The sequence below is a fragment of the Triturus cristatus genome, chromosome 5_2 (assembly GCF_964204655.1).
Source record: "Triturus cristatus chromosome 5_2, aTriCri1.1, whole genome shotgun sequence".
NCBI classification, from domain to species: Eukaryota; Metazoa; Chordata; class Amphibia; order Caudata; family Salamandridae; genus Triturus; species Triturus cristatus.
In genome coordinates, this window is record NC_140588.1 from 357099633 (window position 1) to 357124602 (window position 24970).

At 43.6% G+C, this 24970-nt stretch overlaps 1 protein-coding gene across 2 annotated transcripts in view; it reads right to left on the bottom strand.

Annotated features, from left to right (window-relative positions):
* Nucleotides 1-349: 349 nt before the first annotated feature.
* LOC146823002 (enoyl-CoA delta isomerase 2-like) overlaps nt 350-24970 on the bottom strand; it is a 995794-nt gene continuing 971173 nt past the window's right edge. For both annotated transcript variants that reach the window (XM_085607191.1, XM_085607190.1), the window contains one exon: nt 350-1522. In XM_085607191.1, the coding sequence (XP_085463317.1) occupies nt 1367-1522 (156 nt within the window). In that variant the 3' untranslated portion in view covers nt 350-1366. The remainder of the gene's footprint in view (nt 1523-24970) is intronic.

Genomic DNA, 24970 nt, shown 5'->3' on the forward strand with positions numbered 1-24970 from the left:
AGTCGCTATTTTCAAGGGATGCCTTAAGCACGCCCCTTCCTAATGCTGGATTGCAAACCCAATTTGCAAATCCGTAATAGGTTACTGAAGCGCAAATTGGGCATTTGTACATAAAAAATGCTTTTTGCAATCGCAAACTGCCCGAATCAGTGAATCGGGCTGTTAGCAACCTCAGGAAAGCTTTGTACATCTGGCCAGTAGTCACTCAATTAAAGCAGGTAGCTATTTCCCGGCTGCCACTCCCCAAATGTACAGTTCCAAGTATCAAAAGCCAAAGTGCTTATGCTAAAAACATTTGGGTTATGTTTAGATACTAATACGATAATAACCACTGAAGCAGAAAGAGAAATCAAGTTCACCATTTAATACCGTTTTATTTGTACAAAAGCAAAGATGTACTGCCAATGATCATACGTTTTTAGAAGAAATGACAATCTGTGTTGTATTGCTTTTTATTATTAAACAAAAAAATACAGGTATGACACCTATATAAAAACAACAAACATTATAGAATGAATACAAACTTATCTTTTCACTTTTTATGTTACTGAACCCTAGATTTTTTCTTGAGGTCTTTTAAGCAACTTCACAGATGAGATGTCTAACTTGGTTAAATCAAATTAAGCTGCACTTAACTTTCAGGTGCCGAGCGTGTGAGGTTAGGTCTTGGTTGGTTCTAAGTGTAAATTTGCTATGGGCCCATTAGTGCGGCATATTCGATTTGTAGTTAGACACGTCTTTGGGACTGAGTTGGAAATCATTTAACAGGACTAACATTAATCTATTCACTACTCACTGACTTTCCTAAGTAAGGTAAGGTTAAAACAAATAAGTTTTCATTCTAAATGCTGTTGCCAATCTGGAATGACCTCCTTGCACTCAAAGTTAGGAGACACTTTAACACGGATCCCTGAGTTTTGCCCGCACAAATCCTTCAAGAATTTTTGGAGGGGAACAGGTTCGAAAGGGGATCATGCACGATTTTACTGTTTGATAAAACTAAAAACTGCCTTACGAAATTGGAAGGTAAAAATGACCAGGATACCAATATGAGCAGGTGGTAATGGCATTTCCTCAAGGCAGTTTTACTATCCGCTAAAGCTCTGAAGGAGGCCATTAGTTAGGCTTCAGTACAATCAATAGTGCATATCTCATGCTTCTCAAACTCCACAAATTGCTGTGAAAGAGTGTTGCATAAATGGAGTTGAAGATATTAAAGCAATGCATGTATTTTCAACCAAGGGACCTTGTATGGTACCTCCTTCCCATCAGTCTTTTATTGCTGAGTGGACACCCTTGAGAGATTAAGAATGAGCCCAGTTAATGACAGTAGAAAAATCACTTCTTGAGGGGGCTCAAGTGCAGATCACAGTTTTGACCTTTTCTGCAAAAATCTCTTCATGGGTTTCAGACTTCCTCCCGTTGCCATCATTCGGAGGAAGCACTCAGACTCCTGGATAATGACCTCGTGAAGTTTGTCCTTCCATATGCCTCGGACCAACTGCTTCGTACGAGCCAGATTCTAAAACAACAAACACAAGGAGGCAATGTAGAACTGTTCGGTTTAAGGTACCTTTGAATATTCTTAGACTGTTGCTTTAAATTTTTCTGTACCCTTGTATATGTCAAAAGACCAGCATTTTAAGTTACTGAAAAACATAAATTGCGACTGATGGATTAAAACTATGGACCTCATTTACAAGCCCATTGCACCACCGGGCATCACTTTATTTGATGCACCGGCAGCTCAATGGGCTTGCCCATATTTACAAGACCACGTACAGTCACCCTGTGTGGTCTTGTAAATATGTGCCCCTTTCATGCATAACTCTGCGTGAAAGGGGTGTTGCTGTGGGTGTTCCCAAGCAACATCCATGGAACGTGACACATTCCCAGATTTACAAGATTTTGTAAACCTGGGAATGCGTCAGAATTCTACGCCTCCGTAGGGGAGGAATAGGAGTGGTACAACGAGGAAAAATTCTTTTATTTCTCCTCATTTTTTTCTCTTTCTATGCATGGAAAGAGAAAAATTGCATCAATGATTGCTTTTTTGCAAAAAGATGTCCCTTCCTGCACAAAAACAATCCTCCCCACAATGTAGGCACCCCTGCAAAATGACGCAAGGGGGCCTATGCTGGCGCATGGCAGCCAATTGTGCGCCAGTGAAGGGGAAAGCACACAGATGCGTCATATTGTTGTTAATATGACCCATTCATGTGCTTTGAAAATGACGCAGCTCGGCGCAGCAGAATAGCTTACTGTTACCATTTTCTTGTAAATTAGGCCCTATAAATGAATGAATGATGTCACTTGTAAAGCACACAGCTACTCAGAGAGTGTCCTGGCACTGCAACATGTGACTAGGAGAGAATGGAAAAAAAATACTGATTGAAGAGATGCATTTTTAATAGCTTGCAAAAAGTGGTCTCATTTACAAGACTCCTGAGTTGCACAACAAGAAGGAAGTTCAACATTTTGGCCACACAAACCAGGAGAGATTCTCCTCTTTCCTTGTTTTCTTTCAAATGAGCTTTGCCAAACTGTAGGTCCCTATTTGGCTGGACTTCCTGAATTCTTTTGTTTAGATAGAGAAGGCCAGAGTTATGGTAAGCTCGGTGAGCAAGCATTAATGCTTTAAACATGATCCTCTTGTGGACTGGTAGCCAATGCAGTTGATTAAGATAAGGTGATGTTGGCGAGATCTTTTTAAGATTGAACAGCGGACGAGCAGCCTTCTGCCCTCAGCAAATACTTTTTGTGGCTATTGTAATACATGCATGCATGCTAAAATGTTCAGTACTGTATATTATTTAGATGTAAATATATAGCAGTTTAACAATGGTGGTGAGCCCATTGCCCTCTTTATTCATATCGTATAATTGACCTTGTTGTGTTGCAGGTGGGCTGCCGGGTGACATGGCAAATTCAGTGTGCTGTGTGAGACAGATAAATCCATTGCTTTGCAAAGTCTGATTGCAAGGATTCTGCCTGCTAAATACAGTGGCATAACAATAGCCCCACAGCCCCCGTAGTGTGGGAGGGGAGCCAGAGCTCTAGGGGGCCCTCTCCGGCACTGTGCACGGGAGGCAGCTGAGAACTCCTGACTGGTTCTGGAGTGTAGCGGGGGGCCTCTATCTACTGTGCAGAGCGGCTCCATCAGGTTTTGTTACTCCACTGTCTAAATATTCATGAGGCAAGATTACATCTGCAAATCTATTAAACCAGATGCAAATGTTAAGATGGAGGCATGCAAGGGACAACAGAGATATCTACAAAATCACATTGATGAACAGTCATTATAAATCCATGGTCCTGAAGAGAACAATAATTGCAGTGTCAAGAAAAGTAGCTCTTTGAGAATGGTAAATCGTTTGAGCTTGCAGCATTCCATTGGACCACTGATCACAATAGATATCTTTCTTGTGTTGGAAACTATTCATAATCTAACCTTGCAAATGGTTCGCAAGAATAACATGCTTAGAGACTGCATGGGTGCTCACTAGCAAATCACATTGCTTGCAAATTGCAAGAATAGAATGGGGTCCGTGTCTCTTGTGTCGATTGCAATGCATAAGAATGTTACCATTTTGAGACACTAAGACATCCACAGCGTGCAATGTCGTTTTAATACTTTGTGAATTGTATTTTTAATCTCATGAAGCCTACTGTTTCTCCAGGTAGGGTAACCCAAAAGTATAGGGTATTCTGAGCCCTGGGGTAGTATGTTTAGAATCAAAAGCCTCCGGGGAAATAAATAATAAACCTATCCACACACTATGCAAGAAAAAGAAAGTAGATCCCTTATGAGTTGGCTAATGAGTTACTGTTAAGACACTCCACCAGAGATCAGGTGAGTTGATACACTGGCAAGATCCCTCAGTGGGGAATCAGTAACATTGGTAAATTAAAGATCTGATCCACGTAAATTTCCCAACAGGTAACCAATCGGCTGGGTAATTTATGTGCCTCATATTTCTCATTTCCACTGCTAATGTCATAAGTAATGAGGGGACCATCTGTGGGTTACCTGGTAGGTGAAAAGTTCTCTGGCATTAGTTTGCTTTCTAATGAAATTGCAAGAACAAAACACATAAGTGAAAACAGCTGAGCAATTTTGAGAACATGTAAAGATCTATTTTGCCCACAAAAAAAATGCAGCATATGAAAAATAAGGATTAAAAAAACTGTGGAAAGGTGTCGGGGTTTCTAGTTCTCAAAACCTTTAAGGGTGTTGACTGTTATTTTTATTCAGCGGCATTTGGAGGGTTCCATGGGTGGCAGTTAAGATTTGAATTTGTGCACAAGGCACCTAATAAAATAAGCTCTTACCTACCTCATAATTTTGGTGGTTATTTTCATTATCCATCTACACTCTACACAAATTTCAAGGAATGATATTCCGGGGGTCTCCGACCAGTGAGACGTATTATTTAATTTATGAGTTTTGCGTTACCCAAGATATCATGGCCTTACCAACCCTCCTGCGATTTGTTGGTGCCACCACATACCTGAATGGCACTTGGCAGTTACCTATATTATATCTGTAAGTGATAAGGAAGATCCCTGGAATTTCTGTCAGTCACAAAGGTGAGTGCTCAAAACCTCTGGAGTGGTGAACAAGAATCTGCAGGTTCAAGACAGGAAAGTAGGGAATGTATGTAAGAAAGGTGGCCTATTTGAGTCAAGGAGATGTTAAGATCCTAGATCTAAGATCTGGCTAGCAGATCAATGCATGATGAGGCATGAGAAGTCACAGGCTCAGAGGGGCAGCTGCACTTCTGCTCTGTAATCAGAATGTGATTTCTCCCTGTACTTCTCAGTACCATGGAGAAGAATAGAAAACGCAAAACCCTCTTTTGACATGGGCTGTCCGGATGCGTGTTATACCAGTTTCTGATGTCTGAACATCCGACCTCAGAAGAGCCACATCATGATTCTGATTCTTTGCTGTTTTAAATGAGTCAAAAACCTCCCCTTTCTTAGCAAGGTTTATTAATAATGGAGTTCGATAGGGTCCAAAAATGCAGCACGGATTTAAATAAATGGGTGTTTTAGTTTCTTCTATGATAATTAGGTCATGCAAATTACCAATGGCATCTTTTGAAAGCAGAGCATTAAAGGGTTGCCTTTATTTAACAATGCAAGAATTCTATTTTGGAATGTGCCATTTGATTCCTTATATGATTATTCAAACATGTTATATCTCAATAAACTTGCCCAAAGTAATAGCCGTACTCAAATATTATGTTTTTTTGTTAACTAAGGAAATAACTACATGATTTCCAAAACTATTTTGAACTGATTTGGACCCTTTTGAAGCTGGAAGAGAGCATTGCTCCTCCCAGATAACACATACAGCCTTACAAACGTAAACTTTGATTGTGGTTGCACTCAGACCAAGGAGCAGATAACCGTTTACTGGTTTGTGCCCTCAGTAAGACTGTTTTCAGTAAAGCCACATAGGATGTATGTCTGAACCTCGAATGTCATTACCACGTGTCCATTACCACGCATATGCCTTTACCACGCACGCCTTTACCATGCAAATTGCTACCTTGCATATACCTTTACCATGCATGCCTTTACAATGAAATGTAAGTGCTTTGCAGATAAGGATAAAGCCTTTATATCTCGATCTATAAAGCTATATCTCGATCTATAGATATATATATACACACACACATACATACATATATTTATCTGTGTGTAGCTCTCTCTCTCTCTCCATATCTATATATCTATATCTATGTATATATCTATACATACATATATAGATAGCTTTCTATCTATATATTATATATATATATATATATATATATATTCACTGAAAAAACCATAGGTTTCACACATGTTATAGTTAGCTGGACATTTTACTGATAAAAAACCTATGAAATTCCCCCGTTATAGTTAGTGCAGGCAACTATAACTCACGCAACCGCAATCCTCTGCTGATGCTAATACTGTATTTAGACACTTATTTGCCCATGTCTTCTTCCATTAAATTTTAGCTATACATATATTACAAATATTTTTTTTTCATAAAGACACATATGTCATCAGCAGAGGATTGCGGTTGCGTGAGTTATAGTTGCCTGCACTAACTATAATGGGGGAATTTCATAGGTTTTTTATCAGTAAAATGTCCAGCTAACTATAACATGTGTGAAACCTATGGTTTTTCAGTGAATTTGTACGGTTTTTTAAATGCTAAGTTACTTTACGCCATTCGTGGCGTGCGCGCCCAGTTAACGCAGTTCGTTCCGTGCGTGCCCACTTTACGCAGTTAGTGCCGTGCACGCACGGTGGTCACGCGGTGTGCTGCGCGCACCGCGTGCCCACGTTACGCGGTGTCGTACTTTAATATTCGGGACCGCGTAGGGAACAGGGCCCTACCTCTGTCTATCTTGGTATTAGCGACCGCAAATGGTAAATGCGGCACGTACGAGTGCTTTATATATCGTTCTAGCTATGAATGCACTGTGTACACGTTATTCTGCTACACTACGCGGGTTCCATTTTGGAAGCAGTGGCCATCGTGTCATTGCCCTCACATAGGCTATAATGGAGCAAATACGGGCCTCACAGTACATGGGCTTCCTCTCTGACTTCTCTGTGACCTGGGCAGCTGGCTCGCTGCCCCGGGTCAAACTGGGCTCACGAGCTCTCCTTCCTCTCTCCACCTGTGATTCGTATCAGGGCTTGGCCCGTCATAAAACCCTTTTCATCCTACACAAGCCCCTGGCTAATCTCTTTCGCACCTGGCTGTTCCTGCTTTATGACTTGCTTCCCAAAACAGGAGATGCTCATGTTTATTGGGGGGATCTGTAAATCTAATGTGGGATCTGAACCTTGTTGTGTAAATCATTGTGGGCTGGCCGAACTGGAATGTGGGATGGTCATCATGACTCTGCCTTTTCTTTGTAACATATCCTTGTATATTGCCGTTTCATAAAACTCAGGAATGTATGCTTGGGGCCAGAAAAGGCCTATTTAAGATGTAGCCTGTTCCTATGATTTTCAGCAGTCTCCTGAGAACATACACGCTGGTGTACTTCTAGGATACCTGTAATTGGTCTGCAGCCAATAAACGATTCTTTGACTTCACCCAGAAGACTCTGTGTTTCTGTAGGTCCGGAACAGGGTGAAACCCAGAAGTCATAGGGTGTGTGCCCCTGCACCGCTGGGACTAAAATACCCAGTACTTCAGTTTGGCGCCCAACTCGGGACGATTTCAGCGGTACCAGTCCAAGCCAGAGGTTCGTGAGGAGCTTCGTGTGGAAATTCCGGAGGAAGGCCGCCACTTCATCGACCCCTGCATGTCGACGTGGTCCGAAAGTCTTTTCTGCGAGGTTCTCCGCGTCCCGACGGCTACGAAGGACTGCTGCCCTGATTAATCGACCTGTTTTGGACCCTTGACGAGTTTGAGAGAGCGAAACAATCGAGAGAGTCTTCTGGTGACGTCATCGATCAGCAATATTCAGTTAAGTATAAGTGGAGCGTCTCCCATTTGTTTTGGTATCCTTCGGGATCGTTTGGTTTGATTTGGTAATTTGGTGATTTGGTGTTTGCAAACCCCAAAGCCAGAGGACTCGTGTATTCACGAGAATATCGTAATCGATAATCCTCTGACGTTTGGATCTAGACTAGTGAGCGAAGATGCCTGGTTCTGGACTATTTGGTAGATTATTCTGTTTGGGTTGTAGAAAAGGTTTCCAGCTGGAAGAATCATGTCCGGTTCCTCCGGTTGGAACTCCAACTTATGAGCTCTATGTAAAACATGGCGTAGGCCCAATTGCGTATAATTAAGTGTGGATCCACTACACCAGAAAAGACGGTGTTTTAAAATGGCCCCAAAATGGTAGTTTTGATACCGATATTTTAGATAATTTGGAAATTAAATTGTTTAAGAAGAAAGCCCGGCCGGCGATGTTTGACTCTTTCCGCTTATGGCGAAAGGAAGCCAAACAGAAGGAAATTAAGCTAGCGAAGAAGAATAAAAGAGAGAGAGGTATGTCAGTAATGCAAGCAGCTGTACAATTTAAAGACAATGAGGAGGAGCAGATGAGCGAGCAAATGCACAGGCAGCGTAAGTTAGGGATTGACAAATGTTACCCAGCTTTGCCACATTCTAAGCAGAATGAGTTAGAAGAAAAGGAGAAAGATCCCCTGATGTCACATTTGTTGAGTTCACCACCTCCGTATGCTCAAAATGCCACAGCACCTCCCCAGCTTGTGAATATGCCACCTCCAGTTGATATAATACAAGCCTTGCCGTTACCGCCAGCTGCTGTGCAGCCGGCTCCTATCCATGTAACGCAACCCTCTCAAGGGCTGCCAGTTGTGCTTCCAACTGCCCCCGCACTTCCTGCGATTTTGCCTAATCCAGCAGCTGCCTCCCCTAACACTCTTCCTTCCACCACTCCAGTACCTGTCTCTACATCCTCTTTTCTTCCCTCTGTTTTTCCCCCTGTTTCCGCTTCAGCTTCTCCTTCAGCGCGACAGCGTTTAGCTAATGTGGTTACTACGTTAATGTCGCCTCTCTTTGAGTCATCTGGTGCGACTCCTGGTTTACGGCGTAAGCAATTGCGTAGTCAGTTGCCTAACCCTGATGAGAAAAGGGTAATAGATAGCATGGCGCGTAGATGGATTGTTTTCCCTTCATTGTATGATGTGGAATCAGTTGTCAATGTCTTCCATCAGTGGGATGCCCCAAAACAGAGATATGTGTTTGAGAAAATGTGCGAATTTCTCTGTGAGGAATTGGAGGATAGTGGTAAAAATCCGAGCCCGCAGGAATTGTGTAGAGTGAGGTTTGATTTCGGAACTGGTGTAATTGTGGACCGCGATATAGATAAAGCAGTTGCGGTCGTATTTTCCTTTAGGAATGATGATTGTCATCAGTCATTGTTTGAGCAAGATGTCCTTGCGGGGAAAAAGGTAAAAGCGCGACAATATCCCATGAGAGAAGTTCCCCCGGTATGGAAGGAAGCAGTTGCAGCTGTCGGCAATAACCCCGCTGTGCCAGCGCATTTCCAACGTGTTTGGGTGCATGTTCCATGGAAGCGCTCTGAGGTGTTAGCACTTAAACAGACATTGCCTGATCCCCGTAAAAACCCAGCAGGTTATTATAAAGAGTTGTCACAGACGGCAGGGTCATGCGTTATGAACCTGGCCGATATAGACATGTTGTTTGGTAATGTTGTTCCACAGCCTCTATGGGGGTCAATTCGTAATGCAGATCACGATGCAGAACTAGGGGATACATGGGCTAACATTATTGCTGCTGATGCAAGACAAACTGGTGGCGCGAAACCTGAGCCTTTAGTAGCTGAATTGCCTGGTAGAATAATCACGTATATGAAGACACTAATGCCTGCGATGCGCGTAAATTGGGACAAGTTATCTGCATGTAAGCAGAAGAAAGATGAGACAGTGTCAGACTTCTTTACTAGGTTTGAGGAAACGTTTATTGACCACAGTGGGCAGGATATGAGTACTGAGGGTGGCCAACGGCTGTTTGTGGATAAGTTTGTGCAGAATTTACTTCCTGACCTGTGTAAAAAGTTGAAAGACTCAGAGAGTTCTTGGGCTGTTTCTTCTTCAGCGCAAATACTGGCTACTGCACAGTATTATGAAAACAGAGATAAAGACGAGAAAGATAGGACAGAAAAGAAAACGAAGGAATTAAAGACAAAGGTCCTTTTACAGCAGGCCTATCCACCACGTGGAGGTCAGAATAATTATAGGCAACCCCAAGGTGTTTATCACCAACCCCAACAGTTTCAGACTAATCAGCAAATGAATGGGTATTATCAACCACGTGTCCCTGTAGGTCCCAACCAATGTTCATACTGCAAAGAGGAAGGTCATTTTAAATATAGTTGCCCTAAATTAATGCAACGGAACGGTAATGCGTATGGCGCCAGAGGTAGAGGTGGTCAGCAAGCTCCTAGAGGCAGAGGGCGTGGAAGTGTTCCCCAAAACGCGCGTCCTCTTCCGCCCCAAAGCGCCATTAATAGTTTTGATCAGCAAGCTAACGCGACTAGTAATACGGCCCAGTATTACAATAATGATTATTATGTGGAGGATGGCGATGCAGAAAATAATGATTACTAGGACAGCCATAGACAGAGAGAGGGAGTTGTTTCAGTGCCAGTGGATCAGAGTGGACCGTATGTTGATGTGACTACAGCAAATGTAACGGAGCCTTTCCTGCTAGACACTGGTGCTGCAAAGAGTTCAATAATGCATTCCAAACTCCCTGGCGCACCTTTGTCTGGCGATATAAATGTTTCAGTAGGTTTTTCTGGCGCCCCAGTTAGGAACCCGATTTCTAGTCCCATGTCACTTTCTGTTGGACCTTGCGAACTGAAAGCACCCCTGATCCTAACAACAGGTTGTGGCGAGAATTTGCTGGGATTAGATTTGTTGAAAAGATTGCACGCTACACTGTATTGTTCTCCTTCAGGAGTACAACTTACATTAGGCAAAAAAGTGATTTCCCCTATGTACTTGTCTAAAAATACAATGCCACCTGAATTGTCATCCCTTCCGGATGCCCTTTGGGCTACTGGTCCCAATGATGTGGGCCTCTTGGAGATACCGCCATACGTGGTGACTTTAAAGGCTAATGTCAGACTGCCACGTATTCCCCAGTACAAAATCTCTAATGAAGGCCAAAAAGCATTGTTAGACATTGTCAGCGACTTGATTAATAAGGGTGTGATTGAAGAGACAAGAGGCAACATTTGCAATAGTCCGATTTTACCTGTCTTAAAACGAACGGACCCTTCACAGCCACCTGTTTACAGATTTGTGATTGATCTTAGAGAGGTTAATAAGATTGTTGTGCCACAGTTTCCGGTTGTCCCTGATATAACTGCCTTGTTAACGATGATTCCAGCCTCTGCTGCATGGTTCTCAGTGATAGATTTAAAGAATGCTTTCTTTAGCATCCCAATTGCAGAAGAAAGCAGAGACATTTTTGGTTTTAGTCTGGGAGGCCGAAGCTTCCGCTTCAAACGCGCTCCCCAGGGCTACTGTGAGAGTCCATCAATATACAGTCAGGCTCTGAAAGCGCAGCTTGATGCACTTGTTTTACCTAGTGGCGCTATCCTGATTCAATACGTGGACGATTTACTAATCGCCGCGGATACTGAAAACGTCTGTAAAGAAGCCACATTATCACTGTTGCGCCATTTATCTGCTTTCCATCACAAAGTGTCTCTCTCTAAGCTGCAATATTGTCGACAAGAAGTGACCTACTTAGGTCATCTCTTATCGAAGGAGGGAAGGAAACTGACCCCAGAAAGAATTCAAGCTATTGCACAGTTGAGTGTGCCAAAGACACAGAGAGAAGTGCGTGCTTTCTTGGGCATCACTTCATACTGTAGGCATTGGATCCCAAGTTTTTCTTTGTTGGCAAAACCTTTATTAGCATTAACATGCAAAGACACACCGAGTCCTATCCCATGGTCTGAAGAGTGCCAGAAAAGTTTTGTGGAATTGCGCAATGCGTTGTGTTCAGCACCTGTGTTGGGCACTCCTGACTATAGCAAGCCTTTTACATTGTATGTTCACGAGAAAGATGGATGTGCGTTGTCAGTGTTAACACAGCCTTTTGGCGACAGACCGCGCCCATGCGCATATTTTTCATCCACCTTGGACCCTGTAGCGAGGGCATTGCCAAGCTGTCTGAGAGCGACAGCTGCTGCAGCAATGTCTATCCGACAATCTGCTGGTCTGGTAATGGACAACACATTGATCGTTATGGTTCCACATGCTGTAGACACATTATTAAATAGGACCAAGACACAACACTTGACTAGTGCGCGATTATCAGGGTATGAACTCACACTGTTAGCGAATCATATACACATAAAAAGATGCAATACGCTGAATCCAGCCACGTTATTGCCGATTCCAGCAGACTCAGATGAGATTGAGCAGCATGACTGCCTGTTCAGAACGGAAGAAGAAACGAAAGGGAGAGTGGATCTGAAAGATACTCCCCTGACTGAGTGTGATGGTACTTTATGGGTGGATGGTTCATGCTTCAAACTCCCTAATGGTGACACGACTGCTGCATATGCTATCACGACTTTACACACGGTCGTGGAAACTGCACGAGGGCCACATAATTCGGCCCAAGCAGCAGAATTAATTGCCCTCACGAGAGCATGCGTGTTGTCTGAAGGAATGAGAGTGAATATATACACAGATAGCCAGTACGCCTTTGGCGTGGCTCATAATTTCGGGCGACTGTGGAAAGAGCGTGGGTTCCTGACGTCACATGGAGCTAAAATTCAGAATGGCAAGTTGGTGAATGATCTCCTTGAGTCACTGACCCTACCGTTGCAAGTTGCGATCATGAAATGCAGTGCGCACAGGAAAGTCACAGATGATGTTGGACGTGGGAATGCGTTTGCTGATGAGACCGCGAAAGAGACAGCACAGAATGTGAAGACTAGAATGTATGTTGCAGGCCCCGCAAGATGGGTTAATGATGTGGGAATGTGCGAGAACACAATAGAGAGTGTGAAGTCGCTTCAGGCTGAAGCTACAGAAGAAGAGTTAAGCAAGTGGAGAGAGAGTATGGGTAAGTTGGATGAGAATGGTTGTTGGATTGATCTGACAGAACATAAGCGATGGTTGTTGCCTGATGCATATGTGCTTCCAGTGGTTACTATGGCACATGGAATGGCACATATCAGTACGAAAGGTATCTGTAAGTTGTTGGCTCCAGTATGGCAGAATGCTGGGATTCCCAAGTGTGCAGAGAATGTGGTCAAGAATTGTATGGTATGCTTGAAGTACAACCCTGGTAGGGGAACCCCAACTCCAGCCGGTCACTTTGCACCCCCATCATGTCCATTCGAAGTTTTGCAGCTGGACTTTATTCACATGGACAGATGCAACAACCTAAAATATGTACTGGTGGTTGTTTGTGCTTTCTCCAAATGGGTAGAGGCTTATCCTCTGAAAGATAACACTGCCCTATCCACAGCCAAAGCCCTTGTGAAGGAATTTTTCCCCAGGTTTGGAATGCCGAGAATGGTATGGTGTGATAATGGAAGTGAGTTTGTGGGTAAAGTGATGAAGAATGTATGTGAAGGTTTAGGCATAAGGCAGAAATTCCACGCTGCAAATCACCCCCAATCAGCTGGACTAGTTGAACGCTACAATGGAGCCTTAAAGCTCAAGCTGGCCAAAAATCCAGGCGAGCACCGGTCTTAAATGGCCTGACGCTCTGCCTTTAGCACTCCTGTCCACCAGAATGACGATACACTCACGAGTGGGACTTAGTCCTTATGAAGTAGTCTTTGGCCGCCCGGCCAACGTATGGGGTGTGCCAAGGCCTACGAAGTTCAGTGAAATAGAGCATCCAGTACTGCTCGATTACCTGTATGATTTGACTGTTAAACTGCGTGTTTTGCACCAACAGGTACATGATACTCTTCCCCAAGCTTCTGAACCTCCTGGACACCCTATCAACCCTGGCTCGTGGGTCCTGGTCCGGAATTTCCAGCGTAAGGGCAACGACAAACCTCGCTGGATCGGCCCTCATCTTGTGCTTCTGTCAACGAGATCAGCGGTGCGAGTAAAAGGGAGGAAGCACTGGATTCATGGTGCCCACTGCAAAATAGTCCCTTTGCCTCTGCCATATGACCAGTGGGTCAAAGAGGGTATCGCCGACACTGAGACAGACACTGTGCTTCGTTTTGTACCATTCAGTGACGCACGCCTAAAAGACACAGCTTCAGTCCAAGAGAGTGACAATATTCTGCAGGAAGCTGTGCCGCCATCGAATCGACTGGACACCACTGAGCCTGAACTTTTGTTTCAAGACCAAACGGCACCTGGCCGTCTCCGTTATAATTTGAGACCAAGGCCCATGGACAAATAAAGATTTTTCCTTACTCTTTCCTTTTTGACATTTTTTGCTCTCCCATCTGAAGGACTTTCTTGATTTTTGTTTTTCGAACCACCATCCGGGTTCTGCCGCAGGGTCGCGGTGCCAAGACTTTGGGGTACAGGCCGAAGACGTTAGGTCAACGGTTCTGGTTGGTCTAGGGCGTTTCCCTGGACTGACAGGCGTACTCCTTAGCAGAAGAAACTCATCCGCCGCGAGCGGCCCGAGTAGAGGATGGAGTTGTTTAAGATGGAGAGACCGATTGAGGAAATGAACTTTCAAACAAGGATGTGTAGAATTGTAAAAAGTAAATGTTTTGTCTTTTTGTGCCTTTTTGCACTGTGTAGTATAATGATGTTTATTGTAGGATGTGTGTTTTTCTCTGCTCAAAAGCCCATTGCACCCACTGAACAGCCTATACCCCTTTCTACTGCCTCCTCTCACTCTTTTCACCCTTTGCCTGAACACGAACAGACCAGACGATCAGAGTTCGTAAATAACTCGTTCATCCAGCTCTTGCACCAGCACCAACTAGTAGTGAACACGACCAATTGCTGGGTGTGTGGGTTAATGCCACATACCATTAACAAGGGTATTCCCTACCTGGTGCTGCCATATAGTTACAATGGATCGTCATGGGCATTCCAGACCATGTTTCTCTATGCTCTAGATACGTACTCCCCTCGCCAACCGCGTTCCATCAGACCTGGTACAAATAATAAAGCCTTAGTGAGAGGAATTGCCGATATGAGTAGGGATATTGATGCATACTCATCCATTCCCAAAGAAGAGCTGAGACCTTATGTAGGATGGAACGCGACGGGGTATAGTATTAGTCTGGGTGAAAGACAGCGAAAAATCTCATCTCCAATCTGGGTCGTACCCCACATGGGTCGGTTCTGCTTACAGGGTAATGGTCAGAATCCTAGAGCTCAACTGGGAAGAAGTGACTGTACTGAAACGTACACTTTTCCGTCACAGTTTTCCCCTGCGTTTTTGACTGCCAAGGGTACATATTTCATCTGTAATGATCGAGCATATACATGGTTGCCCCCTGATTTCTCGGGCACATGTTATATTGCGAATCTGCTACCGCCTACATTTACTGCTGCCTCCGATTATCACAAGACCAGAGTTGTGAGAGGCGTGATTAGTAAGGAGGACACTGCCGGTCAGGAAGCAGGAGATTTCTTCTTGGGTTTCCTGCCGTTTTGGGGACCTATGGTCAATAGTAGGAACCTGAGACAGCTGACTCGTGTGGTTGAATCCACCGTCAATGTAACGGCTGGTGCCCTTGGTAATCTGACAGCTGAGCTCCAAGCGGATCGCCTTATGACTTTGCAGAACCGCATGGTCCTAGACGTTATTCTTGCAGACCGCGGTGGGGTATGCAGGGTTATCCAAGACATAGATACCAGACAGTGTATCAAGCCATCTCCAAACTCCATAAAATATCTGAATCCATACACGTGGATAAGGGAGATTGGTCACTGGTGGGGTGGTTCTGGGAATTGATATCTGCCTGGGGTTGGAAAGTTCTAATGGTCATTGGAATGATCTTAGCCATTCTTTTCCTGTTCTGTCTATGCATACAGTGTGCTCCTGCGATATGTGGCCTCTGTGCTACCTTATGTGTAAGGAAACCTGTATCGAGGGACGAGCTAAGTAATAGGATGATGCTACAGCAACATCTCCATGACTTTGTGAACGTTGACCTAGACTCGGATTAAGATAAGTATAGTGATTGCCTATGTAAGGGCAAAAGGAGGGTCTGTCGTACTTTAATATTCGGGACCGCGTAGGGAACAGGGCCCTACCTCTGTCTATCTTGGTATTAGCGAACCGCAAATGGTAAATGCGGCACGTACGAGTGCTTTATATATCGTTCTAGCTATGAATGCACTGTGTACACGTTATTCTGCTACACTACGCGGGTTCCATTTTGGAAGCAGTGGCCATCTTGTCATTGCCCTCACATAGGCTATAATGGAGCAAATACGGGCCTCACAGTACATGGGCTTCCTCTCTGACTTCTCTGTGACCTGGGCAGCTGGCTCTGCTGCCCCGGGTCAAACTGGTCTCACGAGCTCTCCTTCCTCTCTCCACCTGTGATTCGTATCAGGGCTTGGCCCGTCATAAAACCCTTTTCATCCTACACAAGCCCCTGGCTAATCTCTTTCGCACCTGGCTGTTCCTGCTTTATGACTTGCTTCCCAAAACAGGAGATGCTCATGTTTATTGGGGGGATCTGTAAATCTAATGTGGGATCTGAACCTTGTTGTGTAAATCATTGTGGGCTGGCCGAACTGGAATGTGGGATGGTCATCATGACTCTGCCTTTTCTTTGTAACATATCCTTGTATATTGCCGTTTCATAAAACTCAGGAATGTATGCTTGGGGCCAGAAAAGGCCTATTTAAGATGTAGCCTGTTCCTATGATTTTCAGCAGTCTCCTGAGAACATACACGCTGGTGTACTTCTAGGATACCTGTAATTGGTCTGCAGCCAATAAACGATTCTTTGACTTCACCCAGAAGACTCTGTGTTTCTGTAGGTCCGGAACAGGGTGAAACCCAGAAGTCATAGGGTGTGTGCCCCTGCACCGCTGGGACTAAAATACCCAGTACTTCAGCGGGATGGGCCATGTACGCAAGATTCGCTTCGCGCACCGTGCGCACATGGAGGACATATTATGCACTTCGTTGTGAAAGGTAATCTTTTATATTTTAAGTGATACATATGCCGTGCTCAAATGGTGCCCTTCGGGCACCATTTGCACACGGGGTGGGGATAGTGTGGATAGTTTTTTTTTTTTAATTGATTTTTACCGTACGCGTACGGTAAGCGTAATCGGCGATTTTTCGAAAAAAAATAAAATTGAATTTTTGGCTTTGGGGGTTCTTTGGGGATATCTACATCAATGCTAGGTGGTTAGGAACTGAATACACTGCCCCTTTAGATGTTTTTTGCCTTTGTTTTTGCTGCCCCACTCAGAGTGCGAGAGAGAAAATGGCGGCCGCCGCTTCCTGGTTTCGACCGATTCGAATGTTTACTTCGATCTAACAGCCAATCAGAATCGCGCTCGCGCACGGCACCGTACGCGTACGGTAAGCTTACCGTAAGCGCACGGTAAGCGCACCGTAAGCTGGCTCAGATATATATATTGATTTAAATGCTATTTTCTCAGGATCTACTGAACAGATTTACACCAAACCTACAAAAGGCACTTCCTTGACCTGAGGACTACCTCTCTGCCAAATTTCAAGTAACTCTGTTCAGCCGTTCGGGCTGTAGCTGTGTCTAAAGGTCCTATGGAAAAATGCATGGGAAAAACGCGTTTTGGGACCCCCCTTTTTTCTCAGCCCCCACTTGACGAATCCCCCCGAGACTTTCAGGGTAGGAGCGGAGCATAGCACCCCACCTATTTTGAAAATTTCGCGAGGATTCGTCGACCGGCGCCAAAGTTATTCCAAATAGAATGTTGCGGATTTCCTATGGAAACAGGGTCCTAACTATAACTATCTACTGGCGACCGCCAGTAGATAATATATATATATATATATATATATATATATCCCCACACCAAGTGCTCACCTAAAGAATCAAGCAAGCGGGACACAGCTCCGGGCACAAACAAAGAATTTAATTTAGAGACTTCAAAGCGCAGTCCTTGCATAGCGTGAAATATTCAGGCAGACGCGTTTCTAGCCTCATTGGCCGTCATCAGTGCCGATCTCACGGATAATAAGATTGTCCTGGGTTTGACTCGGAGACCACTCCCTATGAAGCATATATATATATATATATATATATACATATATATTACCTACTGGCGGTCGCCAGTAGGTAGTTATAGTTAGGACCACGTTTACATAGGAAATCCGCAACATTCTATTTTGAATAACTTTGGCGCCGGTCGACGAATCCTCGCGAATTTTTCAAAATAGGTGGGGCGCTACGCTCCGCTCCTACCCTGAAAGTCTCGGGGGGATTCGTCAAGCGGGGGCTGAGATAAAAGGGGGGTCCCAAAACGCGTTTTTCCCATGCATTTTTCCATAGGACCTTTAGACAGGGCTACAGCCCGAACGGCTGAACAGAATTACTTGAAATTTGGCAGAGAGGTAGTCCTCAGGTCAAGGAAGTGCCTTTTGTAGGTTTGGTGTAAATCTGTTCAGTAGATTCTGAGAAAATAGCCTTTAAATCAATATATATATCTGAGCCAGCTTACGGTGCGCTTACGGTACGCTTACCGTACGCGTACGGTGGCGTGCGCGAGCGCGATTCTGATTGGCTCTTAGATCTTAGTAAACATTCGAATCGGCCGAAACCAGGAAGCGGCGGCCGCCATTTTCTCTCTCGCACTGAGAGTGATGATGAAAATACAAAGCACAAAAACATGTAAAGGGGCTGTTTAGACAGCTCCCACACACATAGCCAAGGTGGGGGGGTCCCCAATGATCCCCCAAGGCCAAAAACGGAAATTTTTTTTTTCCGCTAATTTCGCCGATTACGCTTACCGTACGCGTACGGTAAAAAATTATATAAAAAAAAAAATTATCCACACTCTCCCCACCCCGTGTGCAATAGGTGGCCGAAGGCGTTAAGTGGGCGCGCACGCCACGAATGGCGTAAAGTAACTTAGCATTTAAAAAAACTTACAAATTCACTGAAAAAACCATAGGTTTCACACACGTTATAGTTAGGAATTAGCATTTAAAAAACCTTGCAAATTCACTGAAAAAACCATAGGTTTCACACATGTTATAGTTAGCGGAAATTTTACTGATAAAAAACCAATGAAATTCCCCCGTTATAGTTAGTGCAGGCAACTATAACTCACGCGACCGCCAGTAGATAGCTATAGTTAGGACCGAGTTCCCATAGGAAATCTGAAAATTCTATTTTGAATAACTTTGGCGCCGGTTGACTTATCTTCGTGAAATTTTCAAAACTAATGGGGCGCTCTGCTCAGCTCCTACCCTGAAAGTCTCGGGGTGATTTGTCAAGCGGGGGCTGAGAAAAAAGGGGGGTCCCAAAACACGTTTTCCCCATGCATTTTCCCATAGGACCTTTAGTCGAAGGTACAGACCGAACGGCTGAACAGAATTACTTGAAATTCGGCAAAGAGGTAGTCCTCAGGTCAGGCATGTGCCTTTTGCTTAAATAGTGTAAATCCATTCAGTAGTTCCTGAGAAAATCAAAAGTAAAATCACATATATATCTGGGCGGAGCCTAACCACACATTTCATCGTGAGATCTGATTGGCTGTCAGCACTTCATCCAAGAAGTGTTGGCAGCCATCTTGGGACCAATATACATGATAGCACCTCATTAAAAAGCACTGCAGTTAATAGAAGGTTTTAAGACTTTAGTTACATTATAAATCATTTGTTGATGACCATACTCATTTTAGGAATTGTGGTGTGTTCTAAGGTGATTTTACCATGTGAAAAATCCTTCTGCTGTGATATCATGAATCATGTTTGAGAGAAAACTATTTTCTCATGCTTTTCCCACAGAGGTTTGGAAGGTGATCTATAAGCTAACTGAGAGCATATTTTCTGTAAATTCACATTATCTTTCTCAGTCATGTGAGAATGAAGTCTGACATTCTCAGTAAAACATGTACATCCAACAAGGGCAGAGACTGTCAGTTGATTCCTTTATGTTCTACTGCAGCTTCCCAGAGTGTTCTATAGAACAACTAGAGCGCTAACAGTCCTACTTATGACAAACGTATGGCACACCTGAAGCCATCTTGGTTGGAATAAAGTGGTAATTCTTAAAACATTTAATTTAAAAAGGAACAAAATGAGGGGATTCATTTTGCCATAGAAAGTATGATTTGTGCTGCAGAAAGAAAAATTAAAGCACATTTTGAGTGACTTCTCAAATCCTCTTCTATTTCCTTTAAAAATTCTGACATGCAGACTGAAACATGCACTTTCAATACCAGCAGCAGACTTCCCTGGTGAGCAGTAGCTTTACTACAGTGATCTAATAAGCAAATAGAGTGCTAACATTCTGAATTTATGGCAAATTTGTGACAAATCTGAATGCCTTCTTGATGGAATCAAAGTAATAAACTGAAAGTATTTCCTACTGAGGAGACTGTAGTAAATGAGGAAATTAGGAAACATCATAACAAATAAGTCTCCCAAAATGGCCACCAGAGACAAAAGAGCCCAAATGTAGCCCAAATATCACCCAGATGTAGCCCAAGTATAGCCCAATGACAGAATGTCCCAGAGTGTTCTAACGAACAACTAGAGCGCTAACAGTCTTTCTTATGACAAAAGTATGGCACACCTGAAGCCATCTTGAATGGAATAAAGTGGTAACACTTAAAACATTTATTTACAAAGGAACACAATGAGGGGATTCATTTTGCCATAGAAATTAGGATTAGTGCTGCAGAAAGAAAAATTAGGGCACATTTTGACTTCTCAAAGCCTCTTCCATGTCATAAAAAAATTCTGACATGCAGACTGAAACATGCACTTTGAATACCAGCATCAGACTTCCCTGGTGAGCAGTAGCTTTACTACAGTGATCTAATGAGCAACTAGAGTGCTAACATTCAGAATTCATGGCAAATGTGTGACACATCTGAATGCCTTCTTGATGGAATCAAGTAAAAAACTGAAAGTATTTCCTACTGAGGATACTGCAGTAAATGAGGAAATTAGGAAACTTCATAACAAATAAATCTCCCAAGATGGCCACCAGAGACAAAAGAGCCCAAATGTAGCCCAAATATCACCCATATGTAGCCCAAGTATAGCCCAATGACAGAATGTCCCAGAGTGTTCTAACGAACAACTAGAACGCTAACAGTCTTACTTATGACAAAAGTATGGCACACCTGAAGCCATCTTGATTGGAATAAAGTGGTAACACTTAAAACATTTAATTTACAAAGGAACAAAATGAGGGGGTTCATTTTGCCATAGAAATTATGATTAGTTCTGCAGAAAGAAAAATTAGGGCACATTTTGACTTCTCAAATCCTCTTCTATTTCATAAACAAATTCTGACATGCAGACTGAAACATGCACTTTGAATACCAGCAGCAGGCTTCCCTGGTGAGCAGTAGTTTTACTACAGTGATCTAATGAGCAACTAGAGTGCTAACATTCAGAATTTATGGCAAATGTGTGACACATCTGAATGCCTTCTTGATGGAACCAAAAAAAAAAACTGAAAGTATTCCCACTGAGGAGACTGCAGTAAATGAGGAAATTAGGAAACTTCATAACAAATAAATCTCCCAAGATGGCCACCAGAGACAAAAGAGCCAAAATGTAGCCCAAATATCACCCAGATGTAGCCCAAGTATAGCCTAATGACAGAATGTCCCAGAGTGTTCTTAAGAACAACTAGAGCGCTTACTGTCTTACTTATGACAAAAGTATGGCACACCTGAAGCCATCTTGATTGGAATAAACTGGTAACACTTAAAACATTTAATTTAAAAAGGAACACAATGAGGGGGTTCATTTTGCCAAAGAAATTATGATTAGTGCTGAAGAAAGAAAAATTAGGGCACATTTTGACTTCTCAAATCCTCTTCTATTTCATAAACAAATTCTGACATGCAGACTGAAACATGCACTTTGAATACCAGCAGCAGGCTTCCCTGGTGAGCAGTAGTTTTACTACAGTGATCTAATGAGCAACTAGAGTGCTAACATTCAGAATTCATGGCAAATGTGTGACACATCTGAATGCCTTCTTGATGGAATCAAGTAAAAAACTGAAAGTATTTCCTACTGAGGATACTGCAGTAAATGAGGAAATTAGGAAACTTCATAACAAATAAATCTCCCAAGATGGCCACCAGAGACAAAATAGCCCAAATGTAGCCCAAATATCACCCATATGTAGCCCAAGTATAGCCCAATGACAGAATGTCCCAGAGTGTTCTAACGAACAACTAGAGCGCTAACAGTCTTACTTATGACAAAAGTATGGCACACCTGAAGCCATCTTGATTGGAATAAAGTGGTAACACTTAAAACATTTAATTTACAAAGGAACAAAATGAGGGGGTTCATTTTGCCATAGAAATTATGATTAGTTCTGCAGAAAGAAAAATTAGGGCACATTTTGACTTCTCAAATCCTCTTCTATTTCATAAACAAATTCTGACATGCAGACTGAAACATGCACTTTGAATACCAGCAGCAGGCTTCCCTGGTGAGCAGTAGTTTTACTACAGTGATCTAATGAGCAACTAGAGTGCTAACATTCAGAATTTATGGCAAATGTGTGACACATCTGAATGCCTTCTTGATGGAACCAAAAAAAAAAACTGAAAGTATTCCCACTGAGGAGACTGCAGTAAATGAGGAAATTAGGAAACTTCATAACAAATAAATCTCCCAAGATGGCCACCAGAGACAAAAGAGCCAAAATGTAGCCCAAATATCACCCAGATGTAGCCCAAGTATAGCCTAATGACAGAATGTCCCAGAGTGTTCTTAAGAACAACTAGAGCGCTTACTGTCTTACTTATGACAAAAGTATGGCACACCTGAAGCCATCTTGATTGGAATAAACTGGTAACACTTAAAACATTTAATTTAAAAAGGAACACAATGAGGGGGTTCATTTTGCCAAAGAAATTATGATTAGTGCTGAAGAAAGAAAAATTAGGGCACATTTTGAGTGACTTCTCAAACCCTCTTCTATTTCATGAAAAAATTCTGATATGCAGACTGAAACATGCACTTTTAATACCAGCAGCAGCCTTCCGTGGTGAGCAGTAGCTTTACTACAGTGATCTAATGAGCAACTAGAGTGCTAACATTCAGAATTTATGGCAAATGTGTGACATATCTGAATACCTTCTTGATGGAATCACAGTAAAAAACTGAAAGCATTTCCTACTGAGGAGACTGCAGTAAATGAGGAAATTAGGAAACTTCATAACAAATAAATCTCCCAAGATGGCCACCAGACACAAAAGAGCCTAAATGCAGCACAAATATCACCCAGATGTAGCCCACATGTAGCCCAATGACAGAAGAGTGCAAAACACTTATTTTTTGTGTATTTGCAGTTTTATATAGTGCAGACTTGTCAGGTATTGGAATGCTTTACATGAGCATTGGTTACATCACACAAGATCAAATTCATTTTGGTTGTAGACATGGGGAGATTAAGTGATTTGACCACAATCACAGAATGTTGAGCTGAAGCAGAAACTCCAGCCTGGTTCCCCAGTTGCAGCTCTGGAAGTAACACCACATCCTCTCATCAAGGTGCAACATTTAGAGTGGTCAACTGGATAAAAAAACATAAAGATTACACATAATTTAAAAGTTCTTTGTCGCTATTTGAAAACTCAGAAAATATGTCCTCATTTTAGTTTTTTAGAGAACTAACCATAATTGTGATGCAAATAAGACCCCCTCATATATGTAATTTCTAAAGGAAATACTCTAGGTATTACAGTTTTGATTACATCAAGATGACGTCAGGCGTTCTACACTTTTGTAATAAATATAGAATGTTAGCAATCTAGTTGTTCATTGAGATACTGTTGAGAGGCAGAGGCCAGGGGCACGGACTCTGAAAATTGAAGGCAGGTAGGAGAGTGCAGAGGCAACAATTTGACCACACTGGGCAGGCAGGAAGGGCAGTGGCAGCACAACAGACTATGGAGGGCAGTGGAAAGGGGGGCAGGGGCAACAAACCAACAATACAGGACTGGCAAGAGAGGCTGTGGCAATATAATAGACCATTGTGGGCAGAAGGAAGAGGCAGTGGTAGTACAACCATACATGCCAACAGACCCGTTTCAGCCAGGAAACGTCCAATGTTTTTAAGCTCAAATGGGCTTTATTTGATCTGTCTCCTGTCTACAATCTCCTCTTTTTCAATGTAACTCAAAGGGGAAAATCAATACCCCAGTTTTTTTATCAAAATCTCCCTCTTACCAAGTTCAAAATGTTCGCAAGTATGGTACATTGAATCATGGTAGGCAGGAGGAATTGGGGTAGGGACATGGACTTGGATAACAGAGGACAGGAGGGACATGGAGAGGTGCACCAAACTGACCCTACAGGGCAGGCATCAGGGTTTGCAGCAGCACAATAAACCACACAGCGCATGCGGGACGGGAGTGCAGCACAGCAATCCATAGAAAGCAATAGGGAGGGGACAGGACCATGCACATGGACAACAGAGAACAGATGGGAAAGAGGCAATGGTAGCTAGCTGACCGTAATGGACAGACAGGAGAGAAAGCTGCAGCATAACAGACCATAAAGGGCAGGAGGGATGGATCAGGGGCAATACAATGGAACAGACAAGCCAGTAGGGAGGGAATAGGGGGTCTGCACATGGAAACAGAGGGCTGGGGGCAAGGTGGCAGGGCAGGAGCAGCAAGATGACCATGGAGGTCAGGCAGGATGGGCACTAGAAACAAGACACACCAGGGAGAGCAACAATGAGACTATGGTGGCATACACACAGACCATGGAGGGAAGGTGGGAGGGGGTCAGGGGCAGCTAGCTGACCACACAGGGAAGGTGGGAGGGGCCATGGCAGCACAGAAGACCATGCATGGCAAGCGGGAGGGTTAATGGCAGCACAATGGCTATGATGGGCAAGAAGGAGGGTGCAGGGGCATGCACAAAGGACCATGGAGGATAGAAGGGAGGGTCAGGACCTGGGCACAGACAAGAGAGTTAAATGGACCATGGAGGACAGGAGGAAGGGGATAGGGGCATGGCATGTGGACAGGCAGGGTGGAGGTGGCAGGGACAGGTTACAGTCATCTGACAATGCTAGGCAGGTGGGAGGGGAGTGGCAGCTCAACAGAACACACAGAGTAGATAGGAGTGGCAGGTCCATGGAACATAGTGGGCAAAAAGGATGGAGCAGGGGCATGCACAAAGACATCGGAGGGCAGGGGGAAGGAGACTAGGGGAAGCAAGCTAAGCACAGAGGCTAAGCAGGAGGTCGATGATAGGCCATAGAATTGGGCAATGGAGGGCAGGAGGAGTGGACTGGTACATCATGCTAAATGGAGGGCAGTGGCAGCA